The sequence below is a fragment of the Leucoraja erinacea genome, chromosome 22, assembly GCF_028641065.1.
Source record: "Leucoraja erinacea ecotype New England chromosome 22, Leri_hhj_1, whole genome shotgun sequence".
NCBI lineage: Eukaryota > Metazoa > Chordata > Chondrichthyes > Rajiformes > Rajidae > Leucoraja > Leucoraja erinaceus.
Genome location: NC_073398.1, coordinates 11,399,700 through 11,426,520, shown reverse-complemented (window position 1 = coordinate 11,426,520; position 26,821 = coordinate 11,399,700). Strand labels below are relative to the sequence as shown.

General features: G+C 40.1%; 1 protein-coding gene across 4 annotated transcripts in view; it reads left to right on the top strand.

The window, feature by feature from the left end:
* The window catches only part of LOC129707718 (copine-8), a 204,072-nt gene extending 180,003 nt beyond the window's left edge, over window positions 1-24,069 (top strand). For all 4 annotated transcript variants that reach the window (XM_055652946.1, XM_055652945.1, XM_055652949.1 and 1 more), the window contains 3 exons: window positions 14,556-14,613; window positions 15,416-15,489; window positions 22,234-24,069. In XM_055652946.1, coding sequence (XP_055508921.1) covers window positions 14,556-14,613; window positions 15,416-15,489; window positions 22,234-22,422 — 321 coding nt within the window. In that variant the 3' untranslated portion in view covers window positions 22,423-24,069. The remainder of the gene's footprint in view (window positions 1-14,555; window positions 14,614-15,415; window positions 15,490-22,233) is intronic.
* Window positions 24,070-26,821: the final 2,752 nt, after the last annotated feature.

Sequence of the window (26,821 nt, the reverse complement as noted above, 5' to 3'; positions counted from 1 at the left end):
CAGAATACATAGCTTTAAATTGAGAGGGGAAAATTTTACCCCTACATGTTTGATTTTACACAGAATGCTGAGTGCCTGGAATGCACTGCCAAGGGTGATGGGGGAAGCAATAAGTTGCATTTAAGCAGCATTTAGACAGGTACATGAACATGCAGTGAATGAAGGGATATGGATCAGATATCAATGATATGGATCATATAACATCCCTGTGATATCATATGAATCATATGAGGATCGCTCATGTGTTCCTCATGGATCAAGAGGGATATGGATCATATGATCATATATGGCTGCCTCGCCAACAGTCTGTCCCTTCTCTGGTGTTTTATAGTGTGTCTTAAATGTATGTCCTAGTGTTCTTTAGCTGGTTTTATGTGGGTGAGGAGGGTTGGGGGAAACTTTAAAAAAATCTCTTGCCTCGATGGAGATGCAATTTTTTCCCCATATCGTATCGCCGTCCGCCCTGCGGCCTAACATCGTGGAGTTGGCGGCCTTTGCTGGAGACCGACTACGGGAGCTCCAACCGTGGAGCCTGCGGGACTTAACATTATAACATCACGGTCCCTGGTTAGAGACTGACTTCAGGAGCTCCAAACTACGGGAGCATCGACCGCCCCGACGTGGGAGCTTCGACCACCCCGATGCGGAGGTTTCAATCGCCGACTGCAGTAGCTTTGATCACCTCGACTGCAGATGGTTTGACTGCCACGACCATGGGAGAAAAATGAGGGAAGAAGATTAGACTTTATTTCCTTCCATTACAGTGAGGAATGTGGGGAATTCTCTGTGATGGATGCTTTTGTTAACTTTTATGTAGTTGTGTGTCTTGTTGCTTTTTATTAGTATGGCTATATGGTAATACAAATATCACTGTACCTTAATTGGTACAATAAAAGACCTTTGAAACTTGTGACCATATAAGGATCATATTAGATACCTTATATTAATGATCATATGAGGTATCATTAAACAGATATAATTTAATAATGTCTGTTATTATTATTAAACAGATGGAGTTAGTTTAATTTGGCATTGTGGATGGCAAAAGCATTGTAGGTCAAAGGCCCTGCCACTCTGCTTTAATTTTCTATCTGCTTGGAACAGCAAGGTGGCAAGATTTGCCAGAAGGATTTAAATCTATCAAAAGTATTGAGTGGATTGACTGATAAAAAAACCCAGATTCCATCAGCAGAGCAGTTTAGAATGATAGGATAAAGTTGATTAATGTTAGTGAGGACAAACTTTTACAAGGTGATTGATTGGGATATGGAAGGGGTGGGAGATTACAACCTTCACGTGGTCTGCCCTGTTTCGACGAATAAGGAATAAGTAAGTAAGTAAGTTTATTGGCCAAGTATTCACATACAAGGAATTTTATTGCAGTCAACCTGGCGTGTACAATCAAATAAGATCAAATAGAACAAGTTGTCCTGCAACTTTAGACTGTGCACGTCATACGCAAGGAGAAGAATATGGAATACATTGCCTGCGTTACAGCGGATACAGATTTGGTTGTGGCATTGAACATGTAGGTGGATAAATATCTGAAAGAATTAACAGAACTATGGATGAGGCAAGGGAAATAAGGTTTCATGTTGAGTGGCCTCCTGTGCTGTAACCATTCTGTGGTTTTACATTTCATAATATATCTATTCCATTGTGTTTACGGCTGTGCCTAGGGATTGGTGGTAAAGATGGGAATTTTCAAGACTTCTTAGTCCTGACATTCCTTTAATGTACAGTGCCCTCCATAATGTTTGGGACAAAAAACGATCATTTATTTATTTGCCTCTGTACTCCATAATTTGAGATTTGAAATAGAAAAAAAAAATCACATGTGGTTAAAGTGCACATTGTCAGATTTTATTAAAGGCCATTTTTATACATTTTGGCGTCACCATGTAGAAATTACAGCTGTGTTTACACATAGTCCCCCATTTCAGGACACCATAATGTTTGGGACGCATGGCTTCACAGGTGTTTGTAATTGCTCAGGTATGTTCAAATACCTCCTAAATGTAGGTACAAGAGAGCTCTCAGCACCTAGTCTTTCCTCCAGTCTTTCCCTCACCTTTGGAAACTTTTATTGCTGTTTATCAACACGAGGACAAAAGTTGTGCCAATGAAAGTCAAAGAAGCCATTATGAGACTGAGAAACAAGAATAAAACTGTTAGAGACATCAGTCAAACCTTATGCCCCTGTCCCAATTAGGAAACCTGAACGGAAACCTCTGGAGACTTTGCGCCTCACCCAAGGTTTCCGTGCGGTTGCAGGTGGTTGCCGGAGGTTGCAGGTAGTGGAAGCAGGTAGGGAGACTGACAAAAACCTCCGGGAACCGCGCGGAAACCTTGGATGGGGCGCAAAGTCTCCAGAGGTTCCCGTTCAGGTTTCCTAAATGGGACAGGGGCATAAGGCTTACCAAACTCAACTGTTTGGGGCATCATTACGAAGAAAGAGATGGTGAGCTTACTAATCGCAAAGGGACTGGCAGGTCAAGGAAGACCTCCACCGCTGATGACAGAAGAATTCTCTCTATAATAATGAAAAATCCCCAAAAACCTGTCCGACAGATCAGAAACACTCTTAAGGAGTCAGGTGTAGATTTGTCAATGACCACTGTCTGCAGAAACAGAAATATAGAGGCTACACTGCAAGATGCAAACCACTGGTTAGCCGCAAAAATAGGATGGCCAGGTTACAGTTTGCCAAGAAGTACTTAAAAGAGCAACTACAGTTCTGGAAAAAGGTCTTGTGGACAGATGAGACTTCTTCTTCTTCTTCTTCTTGCGTATGGCGTGCACAGCCTAAAGTTGTAGAACAACTTGTTCTATATGATCTTATTTGATTTTGCACGCCGGGTTGATTGCATTCGTCGAAATAGGGCGGACCACGTGAAGGTTGCAATCTTCCACCCCAGACAGATGGGACGAAGATTAACATATCAAAGTGATGGCACGAGCGAAGTATGGAGGAGAGAAAGAACTGCCCAAGATCCAAAGATTACCACCTCATCTGTAAAACACGGTGGTGGGAGTGTTATGGCCTGGCCATGTATGGCGATTGAAGGAATTCGCTCACTTATCTTCATTGATGATACAACTGCTGACGGTAGTAGCATAATGAATTCTTAAGTGTTTCGACACATCCTATCTGCTCAAGTTCAAACAAATGCCTCAAACTCGTTGGCCGGCAGGTCATTCTACAGACAAGACAATGATCCCAAACATACTGCTAAAGCAACAAAGGAGTTTTTCAAAGCTAAAAAATGGTAAATTTTTGAGTGGCCAAGTCAATCACCTGATCTGAACCCAATTGGGCATGCCTTTTATACGTTGAAGAGAAAACTGAAGGGGACTAGCCCCCAGAACAAGCATAAGCTAAAGATGGCTGCAATACAGGTCTGGCAAAGCATCACCTAAGAAGACACCCAGCAACTGGTGATGCCCATGAATCGCAGACTTCAAGCAGTCATTGCGTGCAAAGGATATGCAACAAAATACTAAACATGACTACTTTCATTGACATGACATTGCTGTGTCCCAAACATTATGGTACCCTGAAATGGGGAGTACGTATAAACACTGCTGTAATTTCTACATGGTGAAACCAAAATGTATAAAAATTGCCTTTATTTAAATCTGACAATGTGCACTTTAACCACATGTGATTTTTTTCTATTACAAATCTCAAATTGTGGAGTACAGAGGCAAATAAATAAATGATGGGTCTTTGTCCCAAACATTATGGAGTGCACTGTATGTTATGCCTGATGTCTATGTGGGTGGTTATCTATGCAGGTGGATAAGAACACCCTTGGGGAGGGTCCCTGAGTCCCATCGGAAATTCTGTGATTTGGGTTGAGTTAGTTATTTTGGATAGGTATCCATTGCTATCAAGCAACTAAAGGAGTTCAACTCCACTGTATGAAAGAGCCATATTGCGGGATAGTTGGATTCATCTTGCCTGTTGAAGTTCCCTGCAGAAATGCGAACAATCCTGAGTTTTAAAACACACTGAAGACGTGTTCCGACCCGAAACGTCACCCATCCTTTTTCTTCAGAGATGCTGCCGGACACGCTGAGTTTCTACAACACTTTGTGTCTATCTTGAGTTTTACATTTCTTGCTTTCCCAAGGGCAGCTGATTGCTCTGAAATATTTACAACTTGCCTTAAGTCAGCCTCTTTAACATTGAAACAAATGGCACTTCAGAGATGTACCAAAAGAAAGCAATTATCAGCTAAAGGACAGCTTCCTAAATGATTAGGCATTCCATCATCATCCTGTTTTCAGGTTAATTGAAATCCTATTGAAAATATGACAACAGTCTCCTTTTGTAATATTTTAGGTATGATTGACTTTGAAAGGAACAGTTTGCAGCAATAGTAAATTTACTCAAATAAAAATATTAACAATGTAAAAACTAGTGCTTGGTTACATTTTTATTCCTACATTAGCAATGTAGAAATTAATAGTTTCATTTTCATTTTAGATTCTCTTTGTAAGCCACACTTGTTGCTGCAATTATCTTTAAACAAAGAAAGTTCCGATTTCAGATTTGTTTGGTGGGACCTTTTGTGCATTTTGTGACATTTTGTACTTTTTGGTGTGAACTGTTTCAAGATCCTATTGCCATTGCAATCATATGGAGCTGCAGAGATATCTTAGAGTCATTATGGTTGACCCTGTCATCTGTGGCTGGTGTTTAGAGGTCCTACTCAAATGTAAATACTCCTTTGTAATCTCCACTTCACCACAAGGCGAAGGCCAGGGGGCAGTGGTAGAGTTGCTGCTTTACAGTGCCAGAGACCCCGGTTCAATCCTGACTATGGGTGCTGTCTGTGCAGAGTTTGTAAGTTCGCCCCGTGACCGCATAAGTTTTCCCCTGGGGCGACTGTTTCCTCCTATGCTCCAAATGAAAGAGCTAATAGTCAAATCTAATAGTCAAATCTAAAATGGTCTTTCTTCTACAAAAGCATGGTCTAGCAGAACAAAACAATGGCTCGGGGGGTGGGGGGTGGCGGGTGGTCAACACAACAATTAATTAATTACATACGCACAACAATTAAGCACAACCTTGTCAGTCTTGCATTCACAGGAGTTGAAAATGCAGAAGCCACTGCCAGTTGAACACAGACACAGTCCATACTACTGGGATCGGATGTTGGAGGAGACTGCACCAGGTGCTACTATGACACCAACTGCCGTGAAGATTACTCCTGTTGGAGACATCTGATACTGTAAATGGAGGAGAACCAAGAAAGGACAATGGGGCTATTGACCCTACTTTTTATCATGTGGTTGGCCCATGATGGGCTGGACTTGGGGAACCACCCCTGCACCAAAACGTCCTGAATAAGGTTGACAACTGTCCTTACGTTTATAACAATGACAAAGATGGATCCATTACCACAGGTTCTTGAAACAACCATGAAAAGATGGCAGCTTATCCCGGAGCTACAGACCAAGCTGAAACAGATGAGAAATGTGCTCACCAATGCCCAGTCTGAAAATGACCATCTCGTTTCCATCACACAGCAGCTGAAGGAGAGCAATCAGGTTGTTGAGTTGAAAAGCCTTGATTTTGGAGTGCAACTCAGTCACAGAACTGGATGGAGGTAATTCCCAGCCGGGATCAAAGTGAGGAGCTGAGTTGGGATGGATCAGACAACCTGTTGGCATTGATGGAGAAGTAAGAAAAATGTTGGTTTCACACGCTGATGGACAACTTGGGAGGAAGAACAACTTGATTTGTGAAAAGCAACTACATTAGTGATGAATGTGGACAGACTTTCAAACAGCAGAAACACCTGTCAGTTCAACAAATGAGCCATACTGGAGCAAAACCTTTGCAGTGTGAAGTTTGTGGTTCCCAGTGCAGGCAGAGAGCATCCTTGAAATACCATATGACCAAGCACAAGGCAGAAGCCGAACTTGAATTTGCTTGTGACCAATGTGAGTAGCGGTTCGAGAAAGCTCACAATTTGAATGTTCATATGTCCATGGTTCATCCCTTGACCCAGAATACAGATAAAAACAAACCTATTGAAATTGAATCGTCAGCTAAGTACAGAAACATTAATTAAGCAGGAACCCAGTTAATAGTTATTCAACGGCTAAATGATGAGTAAAGAATCTTGCACCCTTTTTCAATGTCAGCAAGACACAAAGGATTAGCATGAATAAATGCAATCAAGCCCGGCTCACCTCAAATAGGTAGAGCAATGGAAAGGTTAGTGTGGAGAATATAGTTCTGAGTATTATAACACACCAGTTAGAGAGACAAAGTCCAATGTCTGCAATAGGATAGAGGTGAATCAGGCAGAATCCTCGCAATTGGAAGGACTGTTCAGAACTCTGATAACAGAGGGCTAGTTACATCCTGGACATGCATTCAAGTCGCAGCATTGTTTTGAATGAGGGACAGTGCCCATCCAATAGAATTAAGGACTCAATGGATGGTTCAATAACCCTTTCACCTTGGAATGGAACAGTGAGTGAAAATGGTGAGGGTGATAATGTTGCGAAGCATCAACCTGTCCCAGTGTTAGCAGACTTTCAGTCTTGTACATAGAGTGGAGCCACTTCGCAGTCAGTGGATGTGGACAACTGGGAATCCCCATTGAAAAAGGATATGTTCTTGTGCTCAGATCCTGAATATACAGAGTGCTCTTGAGGAAAAAGTTCAGGTACAAGATGCAATTCAACCATTAAATGTGAAAAAAACAGTTAACTGCAATGAAGCAACTTTTCTATAAGAAACAATGTTGTAGACAGATTGGAGTCCAGTGATCTTTCTGAAAGGTATTTATCAAGTGAAGATGACAGAGAAATAAAAGTTAAGAATGGCTCATCAGATGAGTCTTTTCAACCATATTGGAAGAAGAAGATTAAGTTGCCAGTTAAGAAGTGCAATATTAAGGATGTGAAGATACAATCTGGACAAAAACGTGGCTGGGAACCAAAGTCAAACTTGGAAAGGGAAGATTTCCCCACCGTGTATCGATGTCAGTATAAGGGTTGCTGTGCTGTTTACAGAGGAGTTGACGGGCTTATGAAACGCATAAAAGAGCAGCAGGAAGAGGTGCGTGAAAGACCTTGCCCCACCCAGGATGTAACAAGGTGTTTCTGATTGATCGCTACCTGCTGCGCCATGTAAAGCTGATCCCTACAGAAGAAGGAACATCTTTGCAGATCAGGAGGAAGTGCAAAGTCTTTGGTCACAACTTTGGAAAGACAAACCACATTTGATCAACAATCTTTATTTAAATCTTATTATTTGAATTTCACAGCAATTTGCATACATACAATGATAACAGACAGTGACAGTCAAGGCATAATTGTGCAACAGTATGTAAGCCCTTACCCTTGCCCACCTTCAACCCACACGAATCAGGTCGGAACCAAACGGGGACAAACAACACTCACATACGTACACATCCACACAAATATGGTTAAGATAAACGAAACAAAAAGTACTAAAGAAAAAAAAAAAAGAATAAAAAAGGGGGTCACTAATAACAGTAAGTAAGTAAGTAATTAAATAAATAAGTGTGTGGGGGGGGGGGGGGGGGTTAAGAGGAGAGCAGCTGTTGCAGTAGAGCAGAACAATGGTGGAGAGCACTCAGTCCTCTTCCGAGTCTGGGGACAAGTTGAGAGAGTTAACAAGTTCCAAGAAAGGGTTCCATGTATCTAGGAATGTCTTGGTAGAGCCTTTGAGAGAGAACCTAAGTTTTTCAAGCTTTAAATTGTAAAGCACCTCCTTCATCCAGCGGGCGTGTGTCAGGGGACAGATGTGCCTCCAGTTAAGCAAGATCAGTCTCCGGGTTAACAAGGTTGTAAAAGCTAGGACCCGTTTCACCGCAACAGAGAGGTTGGTGTTGGGAGGGGTACCGGAAATGGCTGACAGTGGGTTTGGAGGAATAGCCTGGCCATAGGCTCTGCTTATCAAGTCGAAAGCACTCCTCCAAAAGGCTGCTAGCATCTGTTGCAGGTGTCCCTAACAGCGGGGTAAATTCTAGATAATCTTGCATTTGTGTTGTGGACTTTGTGAAGGACTTTGCATTGGATTAGGCCATGACGGGCACATATGGAGGAAGAATGGATCAAATCCAAGGCAGAGTCCCATTGCTGGTCTGTTAGTTTTGTATTCAGCTCGCCCTCCCACACAGCTTTTAATGAGGTATGAGGTTTCAATATAACCGACCCTAACAAGTTATACAAAACAGAGATGCATTTCTTCCGGTTGAGATCAAGAGCTAAGATGGTATCGGTCAGGGTTTCAGGTGGGCAATTTGGGAAATGGGGGAATGTCTTCTTCACAAAATCCCTAATCTGGAAAAAACGAAAAAGGTGGGAGTTTGGGAGGTTGTAGTTGGACGAGAGCTCCGCAAAGAACGAAAAGATGTCATCCTTGTATAGGTTTTTGATACTACTGATACCGTTGCTATGCCAGGTTTTGAATGCGTGGTCTGTACTTGAAGGTTTAAAGATGTGATTTTTAAGCATTGGGGTCAAGATGGAAGGGCCTTGTAAACCAAAGTTTTTCCTGAGTTGACTCCATATCTTGAGCGAGAGGGACGCAATTGGGCCTGCACCCGCAGATGTTATAGGAAGGGGGAGTTGGGAGCATAGGACAGACCGCAACGGGAGATGTGAACTCGCCTTTTCCATGTGTACCCAGGTCGGTAGGTGGTCACAATCATCATTCATCCAATACAGGAGTTTTTGCAAGTTAGCTGCCCAATAGTATCGCCTAAAGTCAGGAAGTGCCAAACCGCCGTCACTCTTAGGAGACTGCAGTATCGCCTTTCGGATTCTAGCCGGTTTGCTACCCCATAAAAATTTAGATATTGTCCTTTCTAATTTATCAAAAAAAAGATTTAGTGATAAGTATAGGGACGTGCTGGAAAAGATACAGGAATTTGGGTAGGACGACCATCTTGACCAGATTTATCCGGCCCACGAGGAATAGCGGTAAAACTGACCAGCGGTCAAAATCTCTTTGGGCTTTCTCAACCAGAGGCAGAAAGTTTGTGCGGAACATATCAGATAAGGGTGTTGTGATAAAAACGCCGAGGTAGCAAAACCCGTCCTCTGCCCATTTGAATGAGGTTAAAGAGCGAGGGAGCTGCTTAGCCAATGAGTTAATCGGTAATAGCTCACTCTTTTGGTAGTTAAGTTTATAACCAGAATACGCACCAAACCGTTCTAAAATATTCGTAATCACAGGGAGAGAGCTGACTGGGTTCGAGATGTACAGGAGCAGGTCATCCGCATACAATGAGACTTTATGAGTTGTGTCGAACCGTGTAATACCTTTAAAGCCCTTCTCTGAGCGTAACCAGACCGCCAAGGGTTCTATCGCGACAGCAAACAGGAGTGGTGATAACGGGCAACCCTGTCTGGTACCTCTCTGAAGGGGGAAGTGGGGCGACAGTGTGCCGTTTGTTTGTACTGAGGCCACCGGGGACGAGTATAATAGACTGACCCAAAGAATAAAACTGTTACCGAGGCCAAACCTGTCCATCGCCTCATATAGGTACCTCCACTCGACCCTGTTGAAAGCTTTTTCGGCGTCGAGGGAGACCACTATCTCCGGGGTCTCACTACTCGGTGAATGGATGATGTTAAGGAGACGCCTAGTATTGTGGGAAGACTGTCGGCCTGGTATGAACCCTGTTTGATCTAACGAGATAATAGAGGGCATCACTCGTTGAAGACGGAGCGCAAGGGCTTTAGAGAGGATTTTGAGGTCCACATTCAGGAGTGAAATTGGTCTATAGCTACTACAAAGCAGGGGATCTTTCTCCTTTTTAAGAATTAGGGAGATAGTAGCCCACGACAAGGTGGGCGGTAGGCGACGATGTAAAAAATTTGTTGTATATTAAGTTGGCCCCTACTATAGGCTTTTGAAGCTTCCCAGAGTATACCTCTTTCTATGTCTGGCGAGTCATTCAGCTCAAAATATAAGGTGATTTGGGAGTGCAAGAATTGCATGTAGTGAGCCTCTGCTAATAATGAGGAGTTGAACCTCCACTGTTTAAAGGGGTTAGTTCGTTTACGAAAGTGGAGATCGAGGGAGGTTGCAGCGTGACCTGATATTACGATGCTATGACACTCGTTGGATTTGATTTTAGAGAGCAGTCTGTTATGTAAGAGCAAGAAGTCTATACGGGTATATGTACAGTGAACGTGGGAAAAAAATGAAAATAATTTGTGGGGAATGTAAATCTCCATGGGTCTGTGAGCCCAAGTTGTTTGGCAAAAGCATGCAAAGTCATACCTGATTTAGTTAAAGTAGAGGCTTTGTTCGAAGATCTGTCCAGTATAGGGTCTTGGACCAGATTAAAATCTTCACCCACAATGACGTGGTGATTTTCAATATTTGGGAGAGATGTAAAAAATTTGGTTACAAATGAGCTGTCATCCCAGTTGGGACGGTAAATGCTGGCCAATATGACAGGGGTGTCTTGCAGTTTGCCAAGCGGCCAGCAGGGTCCTCCACAGTTTTCTGTGGTTCGAACAAAAGGTTCTTACGAATCAGGATAGCAGTACCCCTAGCCCTATCATTAAATTTCGAGTGAAATAAGTGGCTAATCCAGCCTCTCTTAAGCCGTGTTACCTCTCTGTTGCGAAGGTGGGTCTCTTGAATAAAAAATATATCGCCTTTGAGCTGTTGCAAGTGGGCCAAGATCCTGTCAGTCTTGGTAGGACTTCCCACCCCCCTCACGTTCCACGAGACAAATCTAAGTGTCGTTTGTGTTGGCCATACTTAGCTATATCCAAGCGAGTGGGCAGAGCGCTGTAGTACTGCAAGTCGAGATGGAAGAGCGCATCGAAGCCAGCTGCTGAGAGTGGGGATGTGTGTGTGTGTGGGGGAGGGGGGGGGGAAGGAGTGATTGAAAAAAAAAAAAAGATACATACACACGTACACACACAACAAACAAGTGGGACACATATCACTTAACCATCTTTCAAACCTGAGTCCCTGGACCCATGTCCCAACTGAACCTTGAGTGCCCATTGCACCAAGGTGCGTTGTCCTCGCATCCGCATGGAGATATCCGATCTTAACTCCCAATATTTCCACCTCCCAAAGCAACAAAATCGCACAAAGTCAGTAAAGTAACATAAAATGAAATAAGTATAGTAATAATAATAATAACAATGATAATAATAATTTGAAAAATAGAAAGTAGAAATAAAGTAAAATAAACATAAATAAATAAATACAAAGTTGAAATAATAGCCATAGTAGTTGCACTGCCAATGTCGTTGCTAACACTAATGGCAATGATAGTAATGATGATAGTAATAATAAGACAAAGCAAATTAACAAAATGGTGATACTGAATAAGCAAGCCAACATATAAGTGGAGCAAGAATAGCTTCCTTTGGTATTACATAGTATATCTTAAAGTCGACAAGGTATAAAGAAAGAGTTAGCGTTAGAGAAGTTAGCGAGTTGCAAACTGGGCTCTTGGATTAAAGCGCAGGGCAAAAGAACATCAATTAAGTATTGTTAAACAAAAACGCTGTAGGAGCAGATTGGTATAACACAGCCTTGGCTGTAATGAGCTATCAGCCCCAGACAGTCCGTTAGGAAGACTGGTGTAAACAAATTAGCCGAATGCTGGCAGCATTAGCAGACAGCTGCTAAAAACAAGAAGGCAGAGACCAGATCACGAACCACAAAGTGGGTCCCTTAAGCCCAATTTTATAGCATGTGCAGGTGAAGAACCTTTCAAGTATGATTACACATAAACATTATACGGAAAAGTTGGTTTAAGATAGTCACGAATCGTGGTGAATTCTTACCAGCCTCGTACATTTCAAGACAGGGGTCTAGTATAATCAGCAAGGCCGAGCGCTAGCAATGGCTAGTTGCTAAGAGCAGTCAAGCTAAAGTTAGTTCATAGTGTAACCGTAGATTAACCGGACCCCTGTGCCACTCGGATATAGACGTACCGAGTGAAGTCAGTCGTCTGTGGGTCCCGGTCTGCGTCGACGGTAAGATGAGATGAAATCCTGAGCGTCCTCGGGAGATGTTAGTCGTCGCCTCTTTCCTTCCCCGGCCATGATGAACAGCTTGGCTGGATAATGGAGGGAGGGTTTGAGACCCAGGTTGTACAGCTCCTTCATAACGTCTCGGTACGCGGAGCGTTGTTCAACTATCTCGGGACAGTAGTCTTCGAAAATGTGGATCGGGATATCCTTGTACTTCAGCTTACCCCTCTGCCTCCGAGCCTCACGCACCACCAACTCGCGGGTCTGGTATCTATGGAAGCAGATCACAACTGCTCTGGGCTTCTCGCCAGGGCTTGGCTTGGCTGTTAGCGTATGGTGGGCTCGGTCTAGCTCCGGGGCTGATTCCAGTGTGTGTTCGCCAAGAGTCTCGAGCAGGAGTTGAGAGAAAAAAGCTGTTGTTTGGGGGCCTTCGATGTTCTCGGGGAGACCGACTATCCTTATGTTATTTCGGCGACTACTGCCTTCCAGGCCGATAAGCTTAGTCTTTAGCTTGGCGTTCTCTTCGGTCACCGTAGTTAGCATTGTCGCTATAGCTCGTATGTCTTGGCTGGTGGTATCAGCAAAATACTCTAATGACGAAAGACGGTGTTGGTTATCTAAAATTGTGGTCTGGATATTGTCCAGCTTCGTTGCGTTGAATTCTGCCAATAGCGATTGAACGCTGCGTTGAATTCTGCCAGTAGCGATACCTTGTGCTCTGTTAACATGGCTGCTAGCTGGTCGTCGGGTCTTCCGTTTTTTGCTCCTCTTTCTTTCCTCTGCCTGGCATCTTTATGGCGTGGAGAGGTGCTGTCAATGGTGTTTAAATATCTATGGGTAGTTATAAAACTTAGGCTGAGCTATAATAAAAGTTGGAGGTGAACAGGTCGGGAGTGTGGAAAAGTGCGACTGCTCCAACATGTCGCCCCCCAGCGGGTCTTTTGATCAACAATCTTGAAGCATTTTGAGCTCTATCGTATGATCAAGGGTCTAGAAAGAGAGAAGCTGAACATTTTGAAACAGATGGACCTCTTGAAAGAGATTCCAGGAAGATAATCTCAAAGCTGGTGGGGAATCAGTGTGATGACAATCAGCACATTGATGAGGATGGCAATGATGGTGTTTCTGATGAGAAGGACAATTGCCGTTTTGTTCCCAACCCTGACCAGATCGATGCCGATGGTAACAGCAGAGGAGACAACTGCAAGGACGACTTTGACAACAACATCCCAGATATCTATGACGTGTGCCCCGAGAACAGCGCCATCAGTGAGACTGATCTGAGGATGTTTCAAAGGGGACGATGGAGTGGAGAGCACCTCACCTGTGCAACGATCTATGGAGAGACTAGCAACACCCTCGCACAGGTGCAAACTTTATGGCACAACCCCTTTCGGCTGAAAGGATTACACCGCCTACAGGTGGCACCTGATCCATTGACCCTAAACAAGCTTCATCGGGATGGTTGTCAATGAAGAGAATGAGAACTGGTTGCCATACCATTGGTTTGATGGACTTTGGGGTACTGTGATACATTATGGCTCTATCATTCAGCTAATCATTTCTCTAATACTTGCGACCAGTGTGTGTACCTACCGAGGACTGTGAATGTTATCACTTTTGATAAAAATGAGGGAATGAAAGAGCTAATAGTCAAATCTAAAATGGAGTCGTTCTTCTACAAACGCATGGTCTAGCAAAACAAAAGAATTGCTCGGTGCCAAGTCTGAATGACATTGTAAATTATGTGGAACACAATATGGAGGACAAGTTGTCTTTTTAATAAAGAAATTAAGATGGAATCCTGCAGTAATAACATGTGCTTCTTCAAGGCCATAAAGAAGCCAAGATTGAAAAAAAATAGCTGACGCCCTAGAGATAAGTAATAACTTGTTATTGGATGAGCTGATTTGGACCCAGCTTTACTATATTGTGAAAGGCTACAGAATCTTTCAGTCATGCCATATTCAGACTTGGTCGGAGTGTTTTACTGATAAAAAAAATGTATAATTGTGCTAACTCGCCTTTGTTTTTTGAGTGGGAGCACGAGAAGCACTGAGCACTGTATTTGCTCATTGTAATCTTGCCACTTCCGTCTGACGAATCAATTAAAGATTGCCATGGTCTACCTTCAACGTTTGTTGCTATCTGCTTTTAAAGAAACAAACTTTCACATAAAGCTTTGTAGGTTAATTGGCTTCAGTAAAAATAGTAAATTGGCCCTAGTGTGTAGGAGAGTGCTAGAGCACAGGGTGGTCACTGGTCCGAATGGAATCGGTTTATTTTAATTATTTCAATTCTGCAATTAAACTATCATATTTGAAACAGTGCTTGAAAGTGTAATAAATATTGAATTATGATTAACATTATCATTCAACCAACGGCAAAGGTGCTGTGAATGATCGTCCTGTAAAAGGATCTATTTAAATGCAAGGTCGTGTTGTTGACATATTTCTAAGATACAACTACAGGCATCACCCGTAATAAATATATATATATCAACTCTTTCTTTTGTTTCAAATTATTGATTTACTTCATCATTCTAGGCAGCTTGTTTGCCGATGTCGATAATTATTGTTGGCGTTGGGCCTGCAGAATTTAATGGTAAGAAATATCAAGTTTGTATGTCAAAGATGAGAATGGCATTAATGTTATTCGATATGAGAGGGATTTAAATTGAATGAAGTAGAAGGCAACATTTTCAGTAGAATTGTGCAGAGAAGTACTGTTCTAGTTCAGAAATATAAATATAGTTATTAAAATTGCTGTAAAATAACACATCCAATAACTTTTATGTCATTTAATTATGTTAGTTGCTGACAAGCATAGAAATTACTCTCCAGAAGTTACCGAACTAAGGAGAAAATAGGATTAGGATTTTGTTTGAACAGATATTTAAAAAAAAATTAGGCTTTCTTCCTGTGATGAAATTGCCTTGTCCGATATAACCAAATATGTATGTACAACTTTTATGGTTAATTTACGTAAATTAATTTTCAAAGAACTAACTTGATTGATTTGTAACTTCTTTCTTCATGTTTATTCACTCGGGTGGAAATCAAACTATTCTTTTTATTAAACGTTTTGTATAATAAATTTTAACTTGCCCATATCCAGGCCTTACACATCTGGCCCAGGATTTTCGATGTTAAAGTCTAGACCAAAAGGAACATTTTGTGTTTACTTCTAATAATCGACATATTCTCTATTATTACCTAAAGCCACCATTTCAAGCAACTGTCCCTCCCCAATAATGGAAAAGCCAGAAAATGAATCTGTTATGTATCACCATGGAAAACAGATACAGCCATTATGTTTAACCAGTTCCATATTTGCTGTTCTTTGCTCTATCAGAATGATGCAACAATATGTTTTTACATATTCATTGATTCTTCTTTGTTTGCAGCAATGGAAGAATTAGATGGAGATGAGATCCGGATATCATCAAGAGGAAGATATGCCGAGAGAGATATTGTTCAGGTAAGATGTGGAAGGATGTAGTCTTGAATCACAAACTGATACAAAAGGATGTAAAAACTGCATCTAAATTCATTTGAAAAATATTACAGGAGATTTTATTACTTGTTGAAATGAATAGAATTTTCCAATGTAAAGAAAAAATATGCCATCTTAATTAAAACTTTATTAAAATGTTGTGAACACTTTTATATATTCATGTCATTAGAGCAGAAATAGGCCATTCAGCCCATCGAGTCTACTCCGCCATTCAATTATGGCTGATCTGTCTATATCTCTCAACCCCATTCTTCTGCTTTCTCCCATAACCCTTGATGCCCGTGCTAATCAAGTATCTGTCAATTTCTGCCTTAAAAATACCCAATGCCCTGGCCTTCACAGCCAGCAGTGGCAATGAATTTTCACAGATTCATTACCCTCTGACTAAAGAAATTCCTCCTCATCTCCTTTCTAAAGATCTCCACCCCCTCCATAATTTTCTAAATTCCAGCTAGTACAAGCCTAATGCCATGAAACGTTCACCGTGTGTTACCCCAATTATCCTCGTAAACCTCCTCTGGACCCTGTCCAGTGCCTTCCTCAGATATGTGGCCCAAAACTGCTCACAAATGCAGTCTGACTAGTGCCTTATAAAGCCTCAGCATTATATCCCTGTTTTTATATTCTATTCTCTCAAAATAAATACTGACATTGCATTTGCCTTTCTTGCTAGCAATTCAACTTACAAATTAATCTTTTGGAAATCCTGCACCAGCACTCCCAAGTCTCTTTGCACCTCCAATTTCTGATTCCTCTCCCTATTTAGAAAATAGTCTATGCCTTTATTCCTACTACCAAAATCCATGACTGCATGCTGCATTGTATTCCATCTGCCTCTTCTTTGTCCATCCTCCCAACCTGTCTGAGTCCTCCTGCAGAGTCCCTGCTTCCACCACACTACCTGCCCCTTCACCTATCTTCATATCAGCATCAAACTTGGCCACAAAGCCATCAATTCCATCATCCAAATCATTGATATGTAACGTGAAGAATTGTGGCCCCAGCATCGACCCTTTTGGAACACCACTAGTCACTGGCAGCCAACCAGAAAAAGCCCCCTTTATTCACACTCTTTGCCTTTGCCAATCATCCAGCCTTCTATCCATGCTAGTATCTTCCCCCTCCTACCATGTGCTCTCATCCTCTTTAGCAGTCTCATAGGTGACACCTAATCGAAGGCCTTCTGAAAATACAGATAAACAATATCTAATGAATTTCCTTTGCCTATTCTGTTATTAACTTCCTCAAAGAAATCCAATAGATTTGTCAGGCAAGATTTTCCCTTCACATAACCATGCTGTCATCAGCCTTTTTTATCATGTGCTTCTAAGTACTCGGAAACCTCATTCTTAATAATGGACTCTAAATCTTACCAAACACTGAAGTCGGGCTAACCGGTCTATAATTTCCCCTCTTTTGCTTCACTCCTGTCTTGAACAACAGAGTGCCATTTGCAATTTTCCCATCCTCTGGAACCATTCCTGACTCGTGATTCTTGAAAGATCACCACTAATGCCTCCAGTCTCTAAAGTCATCTCTTTCAGAACCCTGGCGTAAAGTCCATTTGGTCCAGGTGACTTATCCACTTTCAGATCTTTCAGCTTTCCAAGCACCTTCTCCTTAATAATAGCTACTCCACTAACTTCTGCTCACTCTTAAATTTCATGCACGTTGCTGGTGTCCTCCAGAGTGAAGACTGACATAAAAAAACGTATTAAATTCCTCTGCTATTTCCATATTCCCCATTATCACTTCTCCAGTATCATTTTCCAGCGGTCCAATGTCCACTCTTGCCTCTCCCTTACTTTTTATATATCTGAAGAAACTCTTGCTATCCTCTTTTATATTATTTGATAACTTACCTTCATATTTAACTTTTTTGCCTTTTTGGTTACCTTCTGGTGGTTTTTAAAAGCTTCCCAATACTCCTTGCAATATTATAGGCCCTCTCCTTTAGTGTTGTGCTGTCTTCGACTTCCCTTGACAGCCACGGCCACCTCATTCTCCTCTTAGTATATTTCTTCCTCTATTTGGGATGAAAAGATCCTGTGAATTATTTCTGGAAAATCCTGCCATTGCTGCTCCACCATCATTCCTGCTGAAGTCCCTTCCCAATCCACCAGCCATCTCCTCCCTCATGCCTCTGTAGTCACATTTCCTCAACGGTATTACCAACACATCCAATTTCATCTTTTCCCTCTCAAACTGCAGGTTGAGTTTTATATTATAGTCACTACCTCTGAGGGGTTCCTTTACATTAAGATGCCTAATGAAATCCACTTTATTACACAATACCAAATCCAGAATTGCCTTTTCCCTTGTAAGCTCGACTACAAGCTGCCCTAAGAAGCTATCTCCTAGGCACTCTACAAATTCATTTTCCTGGGATCCAGTGCCGACCTGATTTTCCCAGTCTGCCTGCATATTGAATCCCCAATGATCACTGTAACATTGCCTTTCTTACATATTTGTTCCTTACATCTTGGCTACTGTTTGGAGGCCTGTATATAACTTCCATCCGGGTCTTTTTACTCTTGCAGTTTCTTAGCACTACCCACAAGGATTCTACATTTTTATTTAAATCCTATGTCACCCCTTGTTCATGATTGAATTTATTTCCTTAACAGCAGAGCTACCCCACCCCCTCTGCCCACCTGTCTGTCTTTTTGAGAGACCTTGGATATTCAGCACCCTGCTCCGATCCTCTTTTAGCCATGTCTCCGTGAAGCCCACATTGCACCTACTAATTTCTAACTGATCTATAAGTTCAACCACTTTGTTCCGTATATTGCGTGCATTTAAATAAAACACATTTTGTTCAGTATTCACCACATTGGTCCCAATTTAGCTTGACCTTAATCTCTATACCTTCTTAAATTTTCTGTCCTATTACATCTGGAAACTACTCCTGCACTCCCAATCCCTTTACCTTTATCCAGCCATTTCCAATTAATTGACCCCTCCCTCCCATTATTTCATTTAAAGCGCTGGGTATGTGATTTGCCAGGACCCTGGTCCCAACCAGGTTCAACTGGAGTCCATCTATAGGAACAGCTCCCTTCTTCCCCAATATTGATGCCAATGCCCCACAAATTCAAACCCACTTCTCCCCCACCAGTGTTTGAGCCAGACTTTCAACTCTTTAATCTTCTCAACCCTATGCCAATTTGCTCGTGGCTCAGCTAGCAATTCAGAGATTATTACCTTTTTGGTTCTGCTTTTCAATTTAGTCCCTAGCTACTCAGTTTCCCTGAGCAGAAACTCTGTCTTGACAAGCTTTACAGTTCTCTAGGGCATTTAGTTGGAACTGTTGATTTTTTTTTTTTAATTGACCAACCATGTTTAATTTAGTCAACCATGTAGATTTCTATCATCTTTCAAACAGATAATTAGCCAATTTATTTTAAAAAAACCCATGAACCAGTTTAAGAGTGCACAAGACATTTATATATATATTTTTCCATTGGGTTCATTTCACTATTTCTAAAATATGTGTCTTCTCATTTTGAAGTGAAACTGTTCTACAGGCAGCAGAATATTGTGTTACTTTAGTCTAAATATAGATATGCCTTAATTAAAATTTCACAAAGATGTAAAACCATAGATGAAGGAAATTATAATTTTCAAATGGTAGAAAATAAAGTTGATTTCCTTTTGCTAATTTACAAAATCTGCAGGTGTGCTGTGCATTTTCTTCCTTCAGGAGAGAGGTGAAGCTATTCAGTGGACAAATTTCTCTGCCAAAGTATGCTAATTTGACGATTGGCGTTTCAGCCGTAGCACAGAAATCCTGACTAAATAAGATACACGAGATAAGGACAGATGTACTAAAGATTGGAAGTCGAGTGTTTTGTTGTCATATGTCCTGAAATGGCACAATGAAATTCTTACTTGCAGCAGCACAACAGATATGTAAACGTACTACTCTGTAAAACGCATAATAAACAACAAAAAGTTCAATATATATTAAGAAAAGACAAATAAATAGATAATAGTAATGCAGTCAAGAATAACATCCCCAAGTCCAAATAGTTTTAAGCTTATTTGTAGATTGTAGATGGTCATAGGGAAGAAGTTGCTCCTGAACCTGCACGTTAGTTTTCTTGCTACTGTACCATCTTCCCTATGGCTGGATTGAAATGGGAGCGTGACCAGGGTGGTGTGGGTCTCTGATGCTGGCTGCCGTAGATCCCTTCGATGGTGGGGAAGTGGTGGCAGTGCTCACCACTTTTTGCAAATATTTGAAAGCAGCCAGTAAAATATAGTTCATGTGTTGAAAAGTATTACCGCTTTTACATTGTAGGCTAGACTCAGCATTTTTATTGGAAATATTCTTACTGATATATCTGGTTACAGTCATGGTGTTGGTAAAATGTTGTTTCAGTAGCTTTTGATCTATGCAGATATTAAAGTTTGCCTCAGAAATATCACCAAATTTTGAATATTCATTCAAACTATCTTTTGAATTTTCTTAAGCAGCGAAAGTAGAGCATCAGAGCAAACAGGTCTTGTTTGTAAAAGATTAGAGAAGGACTACTGCAAAGGTTACACATTAAAATTCTGTAAGCATAGCATCAAGTACAATATAAGTGGTAATATCCTGTATTTCCACCGAACAGCTTTATGTTGGAAGTAAAGTGTTATTATTTATAACCCATAGAAACCACAACTCGGTTGGACTCAGAATTGCCTTTCTCATAAAGTCAATGACTAGTGGTGGAAAGGTGTTATTCTTGCCTCAGGTCTGTGACAGCAAAAAACTGCTGGGACCTCTGTAGTTGATGATATATATATATATATATATATATATATATATATATAGTATAAATGACTTGGATATAAATGTAGATGGGTTTGTCAGTAAGTAAGGAGCCAACAACAAAATATATGGTTGATGTGACAGCGAGGAAGGCTGTCTATGGATACAGCAGGGAAATAGATCAGTGACAGATAGAGGCAGAGAAATGACAGATGGAATTTAATCCAAGCAAGTCTCGGGTCACTTTGGGAGGTGAAATGTGTACAGTTCATTGCAAGATTCTCAATAGCATTAATGTCTAGAGGAATCTTGGGTTCCAAGTCCTGAAAGTGTCAACACAAGTAGATAAAGTGTAAAGATGATGCATGATATGCTTGCTTTCACATGTCCAATGAATTGAGTATAAGAGTCATGTTGCTGCTTTATAACATTTTGGTTAGGCCATTTTTGGAGTACTATGTGCATTCCTGGTTGCCACAGTACAAGAATTTGAAAGCTTTGGAAAGGATGGAGAAGGGGTTTACCAGAATGCTGTCTGGATTAGAGGGTACTAACTTTAAGAAGAGATGGACAAACGTGGATTGTTTTCGCTGGTGTGTCGGAGGTTGAGGGTAGACCTGATACAAGTATATAAAATCATGAGAGGCATATTCAGGGTAGATTGTTACAAGCTTTTTCTCAGAGTGGAAACGTCAAAGACAAGAGGGCATAGCTTAATGGTCAAAATGCAGAGGGGATGTGCAGGTCAGGTTCTTTACAGTTATTGGTGGGTGATGGAATGTGCTGTCAGAGGTGGTGTTGAAAGCAGCCATGATAGCCGTGTTTAAGAGACTTTTAGATAGACACATGGATTTGCAATGAATGGAGGGGATGGCACTCCCTTTTGCACTGGACCACTTGATCAATAACTACAACTCCGGGTTCAACACCAGCATCCCCTACAAACCTTTTAATGGTGCCTTAAAAACATCAGCAAGCCAAAGAGCTGATTATTGACTTTAGAAGAGGGAAACCGAGGATCCACAAGCTTGTCTTCATCGACAGGTTGGCGGTGGAGTCAACAACGTCAAGATCCTAGGTGTGCATATCTCTGATGATCTGTCCTGGGCCCAGCACATTGATGTAATCTTAAAGAAAGTCCATCAATGTGTCTACCTCTTTAAAAGACTGCAGATTTGCCATGTTGACGTATACTCTCTTGAATCTCAATAGGTGGACAGATGGGAGATGTTCAAGTAACATAAAATGCTAGGTCATGGAATAGAATAACCTTCATTCCTGGGCATTCAAGTTGCCAAACTAGACGCGATGCAACCATTCAATACGCTCTCTACTGTACACCTGTAAAGGTTTAAGAGGTTGTTTTCCACTCTGGGAATGTGTTTTCGACCCTTTCCAGTTCTATCTCTACGTCTTTCTACCCCCACCTCCAGTTGTACTTTTACACCTTAGAATGCTGTCCTGCAAATCAGTTTCCATATTCCCTAATTCTATGGCATTTAAAAAAAAATTGAAGTCGTACGAAGTCACTTGAAGCTTCTTTGAGAAGAGTTTGTCATGGTGATATCATTTCAATAGATATAGATTTTATCTGCATTGGCAGTTTACTCAAAGAATATGGAATTATAAATAACTGCCAAGAGTTGACTGCCGGACATCATGCTTCTTGATCTAAATATTCAAATAATAGATCTGACAGCATGTTTGCCTTTATAAACAATGTGATATTTCAATAATTGAGATAATGAAATCATTGGTTTATTTTTCTGACTAGAATATGTTCTATTGATGTGAATTATTGGCTTTGGAAAAAATAATCATAAAAATATATGGTTATAAGCCTAACATTAACCAACTTGCTTAGCCTTTACTATTTTAAATTATATTTGTATGTTTCTTTCTCTGTGCCTTTGCATGATAATTGATCACAATTTAAAATTTGTTTTTAGTTTGTGCCTTTTCGGGACTATGTTGACAGGACTGGAAACCACGTACTGAGTATGGCTCGACTTGCAAAGGATGTTTTAGCTGAAATTCCAGAACAGTTTCTTTCATACATGAAAGCAAGAGGAATTAAGCCTTCCCCTGCTCCTCCTCCATATACTCCCCCAGGTTATCCTTTGCAGACACAGCTTTAACAGAGTAATTCCATCCCACTTAATATTGCTGACCTGAACGGATTCCACTTAATGTGCCAGCTGAATTTTTATCGGGATTTTATCGGGATGCACTACAAAGACTTATGGATGTTGTCAGCATTCTACAACATTTTTTACTGGGTTTTCATTTGCATGGTGCCAAGAACATGTGGTAAATCACACAGAGAGGCTGCATGAAAACAAAAGAACTGAGCTTTGTGGTTGGGAGTTGTGGTACAGCCCAATCCTTATCCTCTCACCTGAATTAGCCCCTTTGGAATTGAAACCTTTTTTTTAATAAAGATATGATCACGGGGAATGCCAAAATTTACAACCTAATCGGAATTTAAGTATTTAACTGTTGTAAATAACTGAGAATATGCAGTTCTTTTTTTAACGTTTACATGTAGATTCTTTTTTATAATTAAATCCTTTTTATAACCATATCCTTCATGTAAACACAGTTTTAAATATTGAAATTGTTGTGTTCTGTTAGTCAACACTTCCATTTGTTGCTGACTAATTCATATGGAGATGCCTGCTCTAGCACATCTGTGATTTTCAAACACCAGGGCACACAATCTGTCCAGTAGCAAGTATAACTCTTCAACAATGACTGCTTTCTACGAAAAACAACCTAGCGCTTCCAATTGTAATGCATAATCACTGGGTGATCTTTTCCACCTGCTCACCATTCACACTTACTATCCATTTCTAATTGTGCAATTACTTCAAAACTTTGCGGAAGGAACAAGGCAAAGGAGAAAACTGAGTGGAAAATACAAAAAAATGGAGATCGAAGAGCTGCAAAGATGTGGTTGGAAAATAGCAAAAATATTGACAATGTAAGCTTTGCAGTCTGACCCGTAGCCTCTTGTGGAGCCGGAAACTACTAATAGTTTGATTAGCTGAGGCATGCTGCACTACATTTATACGAACTGCGTGCAAATCTGTACCTGAATGTGCCAGAAAACTGCGCAATTTTGTTTCTACATGTGGTCTTGTACTTCTGATTTTTGTGTTTTAAAATGTGAAATAATTTTTTAAGTATTTGTTTAGTTCTTTCAACATATGCTCTAACATTCACCGTTAGTTTTTGAAGAGAAATACACTTTTTTTTAAAAAGGTTGTGTGCTTGGTAAAAAATTGCCTTAAATTCTCATAACCAACATGTCTTTTGATGATTGAAACATGGTTTCAAAACTTTTTTTGCTAGCACTGTAGTAGCTTTTTAATTTTTCCATTGGTGTCAAAAGTTAATGCTGTTTATTTACTATTTTGTATTGATATCAACATTTTGCACATATTTTAAATAACAAATGAAATTTCCATTGTGGTTTTCTGAGGGATGCTTGAATAAAGGGTAAATATTATTCTGCAATTGTAAATTTCTGGATTATTAACAGGAAACACCTACCTTTCTTAATATGTTGTGAAAATTTAAGAATATAATATTTAAATGTTTAATACCAAAAGTAAATACATTTGAAAAATAATTATTAGGAATAGGAAAAAAACAAAAAAGTGCTCTCAAAACAAGGAAGCATTTTTTTGGATTTTTTAAATACAGTATCCTGTCACTAAATTATATTTGTGCAATGTGGGGTGGGCCAAATTCCTTATATATAACATTAAGACAAATCATTTTTTTTTTAAACTGGAATTAATGACAATACAACCTATTTATTCTCGCCTACTAGCAAAGGTGGGACGAAGTGTACTTTTCATTTGAGCATCCACAAAAAAATTGCTCTATAACAAATTGTGCACTTTACAGGCTAGCACATTGGTGGAACTACTTCATCAGTTGGTACATTTTTGCCAAGAAGAAAAATTAAAGCACACAATCAGTTTCAAACTTGATGTATAAAGAACCTAAAGAGCATTATATTTTGTGTTTTCCCCCATCCAAAAGGAAACAAAATAGAATATAGAGTACATGTGATTCTGGGATTTGCTGAGAGATAATCCTCACTGCCCGTTATGTAGAGGTATAATTCTAGCTTGAGATATTAGTTCCTGCATTTTCACTTCTTATCCCACTTTGGACACCAATTTGAAAGCAAGCCTACTAATTTAGTTGGTCTGTTTATTTGTGTTGCTACAGCTTTTACTTTTACATGTTTGGGTTTATCTTACATAATCAAACTTTTGTAATCAATTGGGATTTCAGTACCTTTGAAATTATCAAAATATTTTATGATGTTCTTTATATTTTTGAAAAAGTAATTTTTTGAACAGTTGTAACAGTTAATAGTAAATTACTAAAGTGTTTATGTTAGAGGCATGTAACAATTCAAGCTTATAGTGAAGTAGAGTTTGTAAAAAGTCTTATTGAGATACGATTTTTCAGAATTGTGCTCTGAATGTTAACACCAAATATATTGCTATACACTTTTTTTACATGCTATCATTACAGATTGTATTCATGAACTATTACTTTGTGTGATTATTTTCATTTTGAGTAAAACTGCAAATTGGATACTGTTACTTTCTGACATTATTAGAAGTAGACAAACCACTGACACTAACAATGTTACTCAACAATTAACTTAAGGGATGCTAACACCCAGTAATTATATACATTTTTTTCACAGCGTAACAAAAGAAAATAACTACACCATCAACAGTATGAGGAATGAATAGTTTCATTTTATTTCTGATATGTATTTTAAATAACAGAATGATTGCTAAATACTTTAAGAAAGTCAGTAATAGTAAAATATGTGCGTTAAGATTAAGAGAAGCTTAACCTTTAAGACATTATACCCGAATGCCACACAGAAATCAAGATGAAACAATTATATTTGTGGTGTTGAGATCATTGGTTTAAGGTGAGTGGGAAAAGATTTACTGTATTTCCTGGCAATGAAGACGCCATTTTTTACCCTAAAATAAGCCCCGAAAATTTACCTGCGTCTTGGAGGCCGAAGGCTAGATTGTTAGCCAAGAAAGATAGACCAAATCACTTTAAAAACATGGGGACGCACAGTGAGGCCTAACACGGGTCGGCAACCTACGGCCCAGATCCAGCCCGAACTCCTCCGGCCTACAGGCGTCTTTTTTTTCCCCAATTAGTTTTCGCGACCTGGGCTCTCTCTCTCTCCGTTATGTGATCCCCCTGAGCCAGGATGTCCCCGTCCGTCAGACCTGAACCGCACAGCGCATTGTGGGACAGGGGAAGATGGAGGCGTTTCACATCTTCCTTTCTACTGACTAAACCAAACCCTTGATCCTGTCCCGCCAGCCTTTTTTTTCAAAATTTATCAACTCAAAATGGTGGTGCGTCTTCATTGCCGGGAAATACGGTAATACAAACCTGAGGGATATATATATATGGAACAAACTACCAGAGGAGGTAGTTGAATCCTGCTCAATCACTATAACTTTTGATGGCTCTGGCCCTTGAAATCTAGTAAGACTATTTGGTTATTACTAGCTCTATTATATATTAAACTATCATTTCCCTTGACTTCCTGTGAAGTACAATTCTCCATAACATTTAATTCAACCATTGCATCCTATTACAAACATTGTGTATTGTAAATGTTTTTAAATATTATCAAGGGAAAGAGCCCTCTTAAAATTGGAGGAAAAATTCATATGAAAGGGAGAAATGAAATTGACCCATTTCAACATTTTTGTTGAACTTGGTGTTTGCAGCCTCCTTTTATTGATATTACACTGATTATTATGAGAAACTGGTTTCTTACCCATTGAAATTGCTAGTGTTTAGTGTTCACTCATTACTATCCATAAAAAAACCAATGCAGTATCTTCCAAAAACAGCTGTTTCCTAAAAAGTTAGCCTGGATTGCTAATTTACCATCTTTGCTAATATCTACTTGTTAAATTAACACTATTGCAGCGATGTTTAAAATTGCTTTTTGCAATTTTATCCACAGAAATTAACAAAATATTTCAGAAACATTAGATCACCGATTTATTTTGCTAATCTGTCCAGCAAGAGACATTTACTTTATTGTTTAACATATTATATTTAGGCAAAGTGCTTGCATGCCTGCATAAAAGATAATCAAATCTCTGTCAAAGAGTCAGAGGCTTACAGCATGGAAACAGGCCATTCACTTTAACTCATCAATGCTGGCCATCTAAGCTAATCCTTGTTGCCTGCATTTGGCCCTATCTTTCCAAACCTATCCACGTGCCTTTTAAATGTTGTTATAGTAACTGGCTCAACTACCCCCTCTTGCAGCTCTTTCCATATACCCACCACCCTCAGGTTCCTATTTAATATCACCCCTCTCACCTTAAACCTATGTCCACTGGTTCTTAATTCCCCTACCCTGGGTAAAAAGACACTGCATTCAGCCTATCTATTCCCTCATGATTTTGTACATGATTTCTTATCAAGGAAAAAAACACTAGGATGCAGAGG